Genomic DNA, 12748 nt, shown 5'->3' on the forward strand with positions numbered 1-12748 from the left:
CACCTGTGTGGCGGGCGCACTCAGGTGCGGGATTCGGGGATGCTGGCAGGCCGGCTCAGGTAGGTTCCAGGGCTGCTTCCTCCCGAGGCCTGGTGGAGGCCCCTGCTGTCCCCGTGGGGTGGCTAGACCAAGGGGCGGCCCAATTCCCAGACAGGTCTGACGGCAATCACTTGTCTGGTCAGTATCTGCTTTCCCATCACCCACACCCCTTTTCCCCGCGGGGGCAGACCCTCATCTACTTGAGAGTGTTGGGATGTGAGGGGAATCCAGGTGATGTGCTCTTAATGAGGACTGGGCAGCTTCTTGCCAGGTGTGGACACAGCATAGGAGAGTAGTCAAGCTTGCCCCAACTTAACCAGAGCAGCCCTAGCTAGGTTTACTATTACCTATACTGGGCTTCCACATAAGATTTGATTTTTTTTTTTTTTAATAGAGGATTCTGTGGCTTTAAAAAAAAGTTTGAAAACCGCTGGTCTAACAGTTTTTACCACCAAGGAAACTGAGGCCCAGACAGAGGAAGTGACTTGTATAAGATCACACAGCAAATACTAGTTGAGCAGGAACTAGCAGTCAGAATTTCTTGGGAGCCTCCCAGTGCCTGTAACAGGACCTGGCTGGGGTCTCTGATGGAAAGAGAGATCTGATTGGATTTTCCAGTGGCCCTCAGTGGCTTGCTCTGTGGTTGTATGGGAACCAGACCTCCAGTGCCTGGAAAACAGCAGCCCAACCTGAGGTAGGTGCAGTTCAGGTACAGTGGGGTAACCATCTGTGTTGGGAAAGTCTGAGACTGGAGAAATGGCCTTTGCCCAAGAACAACAGTCAGAACGAGCACCCACATCTCTCTCTGGTCAATCCTGGAGCTCAGGTCCAAGTGAGACCCATCACAAGGGGACAGAAATACAGCAAGCCTCAGAGTTTAAGACAACTGGGACTCAGAGGATGAGTCAGAGTCTAAGATGGGGGTGGGGAGAAGCCCATTCATTCACTGTTCTCAGCTCCTGCTCTTTGTGTGTGGGGGGTGGGGGGGGGGTCCTTCCTGTGTCCTGGATGCTAAGACAGAACTGTCTGCAGGGCTTTATGGCTCTCAAAGCCATAAGGATACCTTACTATGGCTGAGGACGCTAGGTAGAGTATTGGTAGGCTCTCTTTCTTAGGGTCTGTTTAGTTGTGCCTGAAGCCTGCTTTCTTTCTGGATGCTGCAAGGTAATTAGATAGTTGGTTAATCATCTTTAACACCAAGCAGCTGCAGCTCCATCTACAGTATGCTGGAATCTGGGCTAGACCCAGATGAATTCAGCCTTAGATTTGAAGGCCCATAGCACTGTGGTCAGTGTCTCTTTACATGACATCTGGATCCAAGAGGCAGCTGTGTGGCAAGAAGTGGAGAAGATCTCAGCTACTTGGAAGGCTGAGGCATGAGGATCACAAGTATAAAGCTGGCCTTGGCAACTTTGCAAGATTCTGTCTCAAAAAATAAAATAGGCTAGGGATATAGCTCAGTGGTAGAGTACATTTAGGTTCAATCCCTAGTATACCCCCCCTCCCACCTGGGGGGAGGAAGAGACCCAGTTCCCATATGGCTGTGCCCCCTGGGCCCCATATCCTTTTATTTTTATTTAAATTTTATTTTTAGTTTTAGAGATTGAACACAGAGGCACTTTACCCCTGAGACACATCCCCAGTCCTTTTTCTTTTTAAATATTTTGAGACAGTGTCTGGCTAAATTGTTGAGGCTCACCTCAAATTTGTGATTCTCTTGCCTCAGCCGCCTGAGTTGCTGGGATTACAGGCATGTGCCACTGAGCCTGGCCCCACATTCTTTTAAATGGGGCCTCAGGGTCCCTTCACTCCCAGGGACTGGGACATGCTTCAGCTGCCCAAAGCTTAATGGAGCTGTGGCTCCCAGGCTTATCATGGAGCCCTGTGGGCTCTGCTCATCAGGGGTGTGGAGAAGATGCATTGTAGATGTCTCCTGCCATCAGCTGTCAGGTTATTTTGGTGTAAACTGAAAATACTCCAGGAATTATGTGGAGTCCCCCACCCCCGCCCCCAGCCTGCCTGGTGGGACTACAGCAGCCAGAGAGGCTGGTTGTGGCTGTGACAGCCCCTGAAGAAACAAGGGGTTCCCAGTGTCTAGCCTGCCTGCCCAGCTCCCCAGGGCCTGTGTGAGCTGGGGTACCTTCATTTACCACCTGGCAGTATGGCCTCCTTTGGGGCTGGGCCAAGGGTATGGTAGGGGCATGGGGCCCTGTGGGCAGGCACAAAAGTGACTCAAGGAGCTTGGCACTGAGACAGGGTACCCCCAGCAGCCCAACTGAGACTACCCTAACTGCTGCCCACCCCAGGAGCTTGGCTTCTGGTTAGTCAGGGTCCCTGTATGGGGACAGTTATGTGGCCCCAGGCAGAGAGGTCCCGCTGTCTGTTTGCTGAAGGAGGAAAAACAACACATGGACTATTGATTCAGCCTCACCTTGGCGCTCCTGGCTCGGCAGCCAGTGTTTGCCCTGGCTGTCCAGCTCTGATTACACAAGGTGGTGGGCCTGGAGCAAGCAAGGGGGTGGCTGGGAGCCCCCAGGCAAGGCAGGGCTGGGAAGCCCCCGAGTTCCCCAGGAAACAGTAAAAAGAACCTGGGCACCCTGACTTTGCAGATGGCTGTCATCTCAGCCTTAGAGGGAGGTAAAGCCTGGGGGATCTCCTGTGCTCCAAGCATGTCCTCCCAGGCTCCATCCCAACTTGGGTTGACCATTTTTCCTCCCAGGAACTGTGGGCTTTGTGAGTAACTCCCTCGGGCTGAATCTTGTTTTGCTGAACCAGGAAACTCTAGTGAGTTTGGTAGACCCTGTTCATTTAAAAACCTTTAAAAAGCCAACATTTTTATTCCTTTATAAAATACACCTCGCTATTGTGGATAATATGCAATGATACAAAGAAAGAAATACCAGTTACTTGAAATTGTCTTCATCTTGAGAGAACCATTGTTAACATTTTGGCGTGTGTCCTTCCAGATTTTGTTTTGGGTTATATATAAATATGCATGTATAAATAGTTTTTTTAAAAAAACAAAATAAGATTGTGTGTACATACTGCTTTATAGTGTATCTTTTTTACTTTGATTATGGTGAATTTTTATTTGTTGTTTCTGATTTTGAGAAAAAAAGGAACTCAAAACTTGATACTCTTTCTTCATCCCACTTCTGTTCTCTGGTTGAGAAAGAAGGAGATGTATGTGGGGATGGATCTGGGGCTCGGAGCTAGAGCGCTTGCCTAGCACGTGTGAGGAGCTGGGTTTGACCCCCAGCACCACATAAAAATAAATAAATTAAATAAAGGTATTGTGTCCAGGGCTGGGGATGTGGCTCAAGCGGTAGTGCGCTTACCTGGCATGCGTGCGGCCCGGGTTCCATCCTCAGCACCACATACAAAGATGTTGTGTCCGCCGAGAACTGAAAAATAAATATTGAAATTCTCTCTCTTTCTCTTAAAAAAAAAAAAAAGGTATTGTGTCCAGTTACAACTAAAAAATAAATATTAAAAAAAAAAAAGAAAGAGATGTGTGTGTATAGGGTGGTCCATGTGTCAGTTTATTACACTGACCTTGGAGGGGGTGGATTTCTTCAGGGGTTTTTTGGTTTAACTCCTTTCTCCTCCACTAGCACCCACACCCTCTTTCTTGTACTAGGGACTGAACCCAGGTGTGCTTTACCACTGAGCTATACCTCCAGACATTTTTATTTTTTTGAGAGATAGTGTCTTCCTAAGTTGTCGAGGCTTGCCTCAAACTTGGAATCCTCCTGCCTCAGCCTCTCAAGTAGCTTTCATTACAGGTGTATGTCACTACCCCTGGTTTCCCAGAGCCTCTTTTAGGCCCAGATTGAGCCATGGGGTAGAAAGGGCAGCCTTAGGCATGTGGCTGAGGAGGGACTGACTCTTTTCCCCTTTTTCCCCTGTTCCTCTCAGAGCCGGCAGCCCTCATTCTCCTCCACAGCCCTGCCCATTTCGGCTCCATGCCCCCACCAGTCAGCCCCGGGCCACAGGCAGTGAGCAAACACGTGGAAGCTAAAGCCCTGTGACCAGGCCAAGAAGACGGGAGCTCTGGGGTTCCAGCCTCCTGCCGCCCCATGGAGCTGAGGCCCTGGTTGCTATGGGTGGTAGCAGCAGCAGGAGTCTTGGTGCTGCTGACAGCTAATGCCCGTGGCCAGAAGGTCTTCACCAACACGTGGGCTGTGCACATTCCTGGAGGCCTAGCCGTGGCTGATAGCGTGGCACGAAAACATGGGTTCCACAACCTGGGCCAGGTAGGTGTGTCCTGGCCTGCTGGCCTAGGCACAGGACATTGCCTGGGGGTGAAGACAGAACAGTGATTCTGGCACCAGAGGACTGAAACAATTGGGCTTATCTTCTCAGGGTACCTAGGTAGTAGGCAAGTTCTGGGTGGCCAGTGGGATAGAAGCAGTGGCTTGTCCTACCTGTGGGCTTTTGGCATAGGTTGCTCAATCAGCATATCCAGTGAGGGCAAAGTCCCCTGCTTGTTCTTGTAGGGTCCTGGGCAGGAAGCAGATGCCCCACCACCCACTGCTGTTGTGAGCCTCCCCTTCCAGCCATTGTCTACCCCCAGCCCCCGCTCCTGGGGACTGAAAGCCCATCTCAGTTACCCTGATCTATTGCAGATCTTTGGCGACTATTACCACTTCTGGCATCGAGCAGTAACAAAGCGGTCCCTGTCACCTCACCGCTCACGGCACAGCCGACTGCAGAGGGAGCCTCAAGTGAGTATGACCATAGCCCCTCTTGTTGCCACCCTACCCTTCTCACTGTCAGGAGCTCCTCTTGCTTCCTCCCCTCACCCAAGCTATATCATCTCTCCCTTGCTTCCTCCCAGGTGCTGTGGCTAGAACAACAGGTGGCAAAGCGAAGATCAAAGCGGGATGTGTACCAGGAGCCCACAGATCCCAAGTTTCCCCAGCAGTGGTACCTGGTATGTGGTCTCTGGGGGACTTGACCCCTCCAGATATGTCTAAGACTTTCTCTAATTCTTTTTCTTTCCTTTGCTGGGTGATCTTTCCTCAGCACATCCCTCCAGAGCCCTTAACATTTCACAGAGGCCATAAGACCAATGGTGACTCTTCTAGAGCTGGGATGAGTGGAGAATGAGGTTTTGGGGTGGTGAAGGGATTCTTCAAATTAGTCCTAACCTTACACAATCAACCACATCTTGTAAATAATCAGGTTGGGTGTCTTCACAGTCTGGTGTCACTCAGCGGGACCTGAATGTGAAGGAGGCCTGGGCCCAGGGCTACACAGGGCACGGCATCGTGGTCTCCATCCTGGACGATGGCATTGAGAAGAACCACCCAGACTTGGCAGGCAATTATGTGAGGAGGTGGGGGAGGGAGGTAGTAACCCCTGCTGAGGAGTATCAAGGGGACCTCATGTTCTGCCATTTGATTAGACTGCTCCTGACAATGACCACATCCTTTCCAGGATCCTGGAGCCAGCTTTGATGTCAATGACCAGGACCCTGACCCCCAGCCTCGGTACACACAGATGAATGACAACAGGTAAGAAATGGCAGGTCCCTGACCTCTGTCTCCCTTCTCCTTTCTTTCACCAAGGACATAGGGCTGAGCCTAGGTGCCTAAGGCATGTTGTGCCTCATGAGCCTGAGTGCCACAGTCCTGGTCCAGTTGGAGATGGCCACAGGCCCAGTGGAGTGTGTGTGGCAGGGGTCTGTGCACACACATGGATGGTGATCATGGGTAGAGGGGTGTGCTGATCCTTCCTGCTGCTCAGGCTGCCCTGGCCTCTCTGCATCTGCTGTGGTGTGTCCATTCCGCTAATGCTCTGCTTTTGGTCCTGGCAGGCATGGCACACGGTGTGCAGGAGAAGTGGCTGCAGTGGCCAACAACGGTGTCTGTGGTGTGGGCGTGGCCTACAACGCCCGTATTGGAGGTAGGTGTGTGCCTTGGTCCCTCTATCCCATATTAGAAGTGGGAGGGCCCTTTTGGTAGGAGTGTACTCTGCTTGTTTTCCTTTTGGCCACACATGCCTCATTCCCATTGGGGATCCTTCTGACCATAGGGGTTCTTAGTAACTCAAAGAGCTGGACTCCCAGTGATGGTGGTACTGTGGGGTGGGGTGGGTGTCTATTAGCAGGAGTCTAAATCCTGACAACCCACTCTGAGTCCTTACATGGCAGGCCTTGATCACCTCACTCTTCTGAGAACTGAGAATCTTTCTAATCCAGAATGAGAGGCTAGCGGCAGAAGGCACTGTCCTCTTCCTCTCCTTGGGTCTTATCTTTGAAAGGCAATAGTTAGGGGCTCACGGTTTCCCAGCACTGACCTCTACCCTCCCCTGCTCCTCTCCTGCCTCTCCCCTGGGGTGTGGGACTGGGTTTATCCCCAGAGGGGCCCGTGGTAGTGGGCCCACACAGCATCCTTCTTCTGATCCTTTCTATGGCCAGGGGTGCGCATGCTGGATGGTGAAGTGACAGATGCAGTGGAGGCACGCTCACTGGGCCTGAACCCCAACCACATCCACATCTACAGTGCCAGCTGGGGCCCTGAGGATGATGGCAAGACAGTGGATGGGCCAGCCCGCCTTGCTGAGGAGGCCTTCTTCCGGGGGGTTAGTCAGGTAAGGTGGGAGTCCTTGCCCAGGCCTGGAAACCAGGCCTAGCCTCTTGGGGATGGCTGGGCACGGTTCTCTCCATAGCTCTCTTTTGTTTTTATTTACTGTGTTTATTTTTAATTGTACACAAGTGTCTTTATTAAAACATTAAGGGCTAGAGGTGTAACACAGTAGTAGAACACATGCTTTGCATGTTCAAGGGCCTGGGTTTGATCCCAGCCCTATTAAAAAGTAGGGAGGACAAAAAAAAAGCATAAGTTAAATAAAAGTCACCCATAATACTACTCCCTGGAGATCACTACTCTGAGCATTTTGGTAGTGATTCTAGTCTATTTTTATTTTGTGCACAGAGATAAATTTTGTATACATACTTATCTACCAGGGATCTCACAGGGGATGTGAGAGGTGGATCTGGATCCAGAGTTCCTGGAGAATGAGACTCTAGCCTTCCCAGTCTGTAGCAGTGTCTTCAACTGGATCTCCCCCAAGTACCTATCCTGAGTGACCCCAGCCCACTTTGTCCACAGGGCCGCGGGGGGCTGGGCTCCATCTTTGTCTGGGCCTCAGGGAATGGGGGCCGGGAACATGACAGCTGCAACTGCGACGGCTACACCAACAGTATCTACACGCTGTCCATCAGCAGTGCCACACAGTTCGGCAATGTGCCCTGGTACAGCGAGGCCTGCTCATCCACATTAGCCACCACCTACAGCAGTGGCAATCAGAATGAGAAGCAGATTGTGAGTCTTGCATGGGGCAGGGAACTGGGGAAGTGAGGCTGTTATTGGCTCTGCTCAGGGTCTCTTTTTAGACCTCTCTGCCTCTCATCCCCATGTGGCTGGGTGATAGCCATTCAGGCATCATGGAATGTGAGTCGGAACCTCTCTAAGACTCTTGAGAGCTGTGAAGCTATCTGTGAAGCCCTTTAGGCATGTAGAGTCTCCATAAAAACAGGCATTGCTCTCCAAGCTCTTGGTGAACCTCCTTATTCCTTGGGAAACTAAAGTCCAGAAGGGGCCATGCATTGGTCTATCCATAGCAAGTTAGTAAGACATCAGTTGTGATGGAGGTTTCTTAACCCTGGCTCACTATGCCATTGGTAGTATCCAGGGCCTGTGGACAGATGGAAGGCAGGCAGGTAGCCCTTCTAGCCCCCTGTACCCATCAAAAACCAAACGCTTTTGTCTCCTGGCAGGTGACCACTGACTTGCGGCAGAAGTGCACAGAGTCTCACACAGGCACCTCAGCCTCTGCCCCCTTGGCAGCTGGCATCATTGCTCTCACCCTAGAGGCCAAGTAAGTGGATGAGGAACATCCTTGTTTCAGTGTCCTGTGCAGGGCAGTATTTACTATCCAGCTTTTCTCCAAAAAGATTGAATCCTGACCTCTCCCTTCCTCCTTTACAGTAAAAACCTCACCTGGCGGGACATGCAACATCTGGTGGTTCAGACCTCAAAGCCAGCCCATCTTAATGCTAATGACTGGGCCACCAATGGTGTGGGCCGGAAAGGTGAGGGCAGGGCAGCCCAGGGGGAGCTGGACTCCAAGGTAAGTGGAGGAGGACATTCTCTGCCTCCTTGCTGATTCTGCCTTACTTGTCCCCACAGTGAGTCATTCATATGGCTATGGGTTATTGGACGCAGGTGCCATGGTGGCCCTGGCCCAGAACTGGACAACAGTAGCCCCCCAGCGGAAGTGTATCATTGACATCCTCACTGAACCCAAGTGAGAACTGGACCTGGGCTGGGAGGAGGCAAGTGGGGCCTGAAAGCTATAGGGGGTGCCTCCTGGTCTTTTTGGACAAAGTTGACACCCCACTGTGATACTCTGCACAGGGACATTGGCAAACGGCTAGAGGTGCGCAAGACTGTGACTGCATGTCTGGGCGAGCCCAACCATATCACCCGGCTGGAGCATGCTCAGGCGCGGCTAACCCTGTCCTACAATCGCCGTGGCGACCTGGCCATCCACCTGGTCAGCCCCATGGGCACCCGCTCCACCCTCCTGGCTGCCAGGTTCTTGCCCTGTACCCTGCTCGCCCTGCCCATCCCCTCTTCTCCCTCACAGCCCATGTTCAGTCATTCACCCACACCCCTAATAATCACTATCAAATACTACTGAGGGCATTGTTGGCATTTGGGGAGGGACAGCTTTATCCTATGGGATTGCCTCATATCATAGGAATCCCTCGCTTCTACGTATTTAACATCAGTGTTGTGTTCCCTTATGAAATGCTTTTGTCCCTCTAGAGTCCCCTTGCTGAAAACATTTGGTCCCCTGGGAAACAGCCAAGCCAATAGGCATTTTCAGCCCGGTGGGATTGGTGCTGCATGAGGGGAAGGGTGTTTGGCCCATGTCTTGTCTGTTAGGTGTCACCTGGCCTGGGATCCCCCAAGGCCCTCAAATGGCTATATTCAACTCCCTCCTCCAGGCCACATGACTACTCTGCAGATGGGTTTAATGACTGGGCCTTCATGACAACCCATTCTTGGGATGAGGACCCTTCTGGCGAGTGGGTTCTGGAGATTGAAAACACCAGTGAAGCCAACAACTATGGTATAGGGGATATTTGATTGGTGGGGAACAAGGAAAAGAGCTGGAGGGACCTGGTGTGATGCCAGTGCCCTCTAACCCTTGCTTCTTCCCCCCCCCCAACAGGGACACTGACCAAGTTCACTCTTGTACTATATGGCACAGCCCCTGAGGGGCTCCCTACACCTTCTGAGAGCAGCGGCTGCAAGACCCTCACATCTAGCCAGGCCTGTGTTGGTTAGTAGTGGGTTCTATTGGGACCAGCAGTTGCACTGGGTTAGGTGAGGGACAGTGGGTGCCTGTCCTGAAGCCCTGCTCTAGGAGAATAAGGGGTCTTAAAAGACCTGGAGGATCCTAGGGACTGTGGTAATTGTGCTTGGGGCTGCAGGTCTAGGTTCACCAGGCTGCCGTGGACCTGGGACTGAGGGCTTATGTGGCTCGTGGCTGTGGTCCACTTGGCTGACACTACCTTTCTCTCTCTATGCTGGCAGTGTGTGAGGAAGGCTTTTCCCTGCACCAGAAAAGCTGTGTCCAGCACTGCCCACCAGGCTTCACACCCCAAGTCCTCGATACACACTATAGCACTGAGAACGACATGGAAATCATCCGGGCCAGTGTGTGTGCCCCCTGCCATGCCTCCTGTGCCACATGCCAGGGTCCAGCCCCCACGGACTGCCTCAGCTGCCCCAGCCATGCCTCCCTGGACCCTGTGGAGCAGACGTGCTCCAGGCAAAGCCAGAGCAGCCGCGAGTCCCCTGAACAGCAGCAACCACCAGGGCTGTCCCCAGAGGTGGAGGCAGAGCCACGGCTGCAGGCTGGGCTGTTGCCCTCTCACCTGCCTGAGGTGGTGGCTGGCCTCAGCTGCGCCTTCATTGTGCTGGTCTTCGTCACTGTCTTCCTGGTCCTGCAACTACGTTCAGGCTTCAGCTTTCGGGGGGTGAAGGTGTACACCATGGACCGTGGCCTCATCTCCTACAAGGGGCTCCCCCCTGAAGCCTGGCAGGAGGAGTGCCCATCAGACTCAGAAGAAGATGAGGGCCGGGGCGAGAGGACCGCCTTTATCAAAGACCAGAGCGCCCTTTGACGAGCCCACTGCCCGCCCCTTCAAGCCAATCCCTTCCTTGGGCACTTTTTAATTCACCAAAGTATTTTTTTATCTTGGGACTGGGTTTGGACCCCAGCTGGGAGGCAAGAGGGGCAGAAACTGCTTCCTATCCAATCCTTGGGCCCACCTAGCTGCCCAAGGTAGGGCCCCAGGACCAGCTGGGGACAGGGGAGGACCTCACCTCACCCCCAGCACCCCTCCATGTGGAGAAAGGAGTGAAACCTTTAGGGCAGCTTTCCAAGGCCTAGGCCCCAGCCGGAGTTCTTGCGGAGTGAAGAGAGGCAGTCCTTTTGGGGATTCACGACCCAGGCTGCAGCTCTTGCCCCTTCCCTGTCCCTCTAAAGCAATAATGGTCCCCATCCAGGCAGCAGGAGGCTGGCCTGAGAGGTATTTGAAGGAGAGGTCACCTCACCAAGGGCTTTTGCATCCCCAATCCTGTCCCGCTCCTCTGGTGAGCCTCAGCAGAAGTGGCAATCATAGGAAGGGACCAAGACGAGGCAGGCGCTTCCAGGTGTGCACATGTGTGTGTCCCCTGCCTCTGTTCTATAGGCCTCTACAACAGATGGCTGTCAGGCTGAGCCAGGCTGGTACGGGCCCCAGCTGCAGCTTGGGGCGGGGGGAGCCCATGCTGGTGTCCTGACCACCCTCTTATCTCCAACACCCTCCCCTCCCACCAGGGCCCAAGTCCCTGTTTTCTGAGCCCGGAGCTGCCTGGGCTGTTGGCACTCACAGTCCCGGAGCCCCTGGGTGGGTGGTGGGGAGGGACGGTGGCCCAGCCGGCCTCTTCCGCCTCCCACCCAATGCTGCTTTCCCCTGTGGGGATCTCAGGAGCTGTTTGAGGATATATTTTCACTTTGTGATTATTTCACTTTAGATGCTGATTTTTTTTTTTTTTTTGTATTTTTAATGGGGGTAGCAGCTGGACCACACCCACCTTCTCACACTCACCTTCTCACACCCACGTCCACCCTGCTCTTCCCCTGGCTGCCCAGCTCCTGAGGTGTAGGGGCTGCAGCATGTTGCTGAGGAGTGAGAAGGAGCTGAGCCCCAAGTCTTGAAGAGAGAGGCCAGCCAGGCGGGCTCTAGGAAGAGGGGTCAGGGTGGAAGGGGCAGGCTGACATCTGTGTTTCAAATGGGGCTTGTGCAAAGGGCTGATGGGTCATTGGCTCTCCAAGTGCCAGGGGTGGGCAGGTGGTGGCACCTAAGCCCCCTCCAACACTGTGCCCTAGCGGAGAAAGCACTGACCTGTTATGCCCCCCCAAGCCACCTCTTCTGACGTGCCTTTTGCACCCCTTCCATTAGGACAATCAGTCCCCTCCCATTTGGGAGCCCCATTTTCTTTCCCCTAGCCTTTCCAGGTACCCAGTCACCTGCCCAGGGGTGCCCCCTCCTCTCCCATCCCCCTACCCTCGTGGCCAGCCCGGCTGGTTTTGTAAGATACTGGGTTGGTGCACAGTGATTTTTTTTTCCTTGTAATTTAAACAGGCCCAGCATTGTTGGTTCTATTTAATGGACACGAGATAATGTTAGAAATTTTAAAGTGATTAAACGTGCAGACTATGCAAATCAGGCCTGTCCTCCGGTGTGGTGATATATTTCTTCCCAGGATCACTGGCTGTGTCCTGGATGGGGAAATGGGATCTGGATTGGAGGCCATTTAGGCCTACTGATGGCCTGCCTGCCTGCCTATAGGTAGGCCTGTGTCAGAAGGCCAGGGACTCCAGGGCCTCCTGCAAGGAACAGATAAATGCACCAGGGCAGCCCTGTCCTCTTCCACCTCCAAGAGGAAGCTGGAGACAAGCCCCAGGGTGTAGGGCAAGTGAATGATAGGGGCTGAACTGGGTAGAGAATAGGTGGGCCTGTGTTGCCCCTGAAGTGACCTAGCTACAAGCCACAGGGCTGAGGCCTAAAGTGGGGTCTGACTGAACACAAAGATGACATTGGTATGTGGGGTGCTGAGTCCCACATGGAAAACTATATACCTAGCCATTCCCCAGCTGGAACGTTGGAACGTTGGGGAATGACTAGGTATGCCAGTCCCAGGTTTCCCTTAGAATAGAAATGCTTGCTAGTGATAGGGATTAGAGACCTTGCTCCCAGGACCTGTGCCTGACAGACCTCTCGGGTGATTTTATTCAAATAGAGGCTGGCCTGAGTTCTCCTTAGGGAATCCAGTGGGATGGGGAGGGCCTGGACTAGTTTTCCCCTTCCTTTTCTGGGTCACCCTGGCGGCCTGCTAGGACCTACGTCTATGGATTCCCCCAGCCCAGCACCTGTCTAGGGCCTCACCCTTCACCCATCCCCACTTCCACCGAAGGCCCCTTCTCCTCGTTCCTGGGACGGTGCTGGGCCCTGGGGAGTGCCGCGCAGGCCCCTCTCCACACGGCCATTCTTTCCCGGCCTCCCCCTCCCTTCCGTTTCCGTGGCCGAGCGGCGGCCGGAGGCTACGGCCCAGCACTGAGCAGGGGGGCGGGCGGGCGT

At 53.4% G+C, this 12748-nt stretch overlaps 1 protein-coding gene across 5 annotated transcripts in view; it reads left to right on the plus strand.

Annotated features, from left to right (window-relative positions):
* Positions 1–11836, plus strand: part of Furin (furin, paired basic amino acid cleaving enzyme) — a 15751-nt gene extending 3915 nt beyond the window's left edge. For 2 of the 5 annotated variants that reach the window (XM_048790222.1, XM_048790220.1), the window contains exons 2-16: positions 3958–4295; positions 4668–4766; positions 4880–4975; positions 5244–5372; positions 5482–5558; positions 5861–5949; positions 6464–6636; positions 7158–7370; positions 7826–7926; positions 8037–8140; positions 8238–8355; positions 8466–8645; positions 9062–9186; positions 9289–9399; positions 9654–11836. In XM_048790222.1, the coding sequence (XP_048646179.1) occupies positions 4119–4295; positions 4668–4766; positions 4880–4975; positions 5244–5372; positions 5482–5558; positions 5861–5949; positions 6464–6636; positions 7158–7370; positions 7826–7926; positions 8037–8140; positions 8238–8355; positions 8466–8645; positions 9062–9186; positions 9289–9399; positions 9654–10246 (2385 nt within the window). In that variant the 5' untranslated portion in view covers positions 3958–4118 and the 3' untranslated portion in view covers positions 10247–11836. Of the gene's footprint in view, positions 60–134; positions 734–3957; positions 4296–4667; positions 4767–4879; positions 4976–5243; positions 5373–5481; positions 5559–5860; positions 5950–6463; positions 6637–7157; positions 7371–7825; positions 7927–8036; positions 8141–8237; positions 8356–8465; positions 8646–9061; positions 9187–9288; positions 9400–9653 lie in introns of those variants that run through there. The other 3 variants (XM_048790221.1, XM_015493040.2, XM_048790223.1) reach the window with 3 other exon arrangements.
* Positions 11837–12748: the final 912 nt, after the last annotated feature.

The sequence above is a fragment of the Marmota marmota genome, unplaced genomic scaffold (genome assembly GCF_001458135.2).
Source record: "Marmota marmota marmota unplaced genomic scaffold, marMar, whole genome shotgun sequence".
Taxonomy (NCBI): Eukaryota; Metazoa; Chordata; class Mammalia; order Rodentia; family Sciuridae; genus Marmota; species Marmota marmota.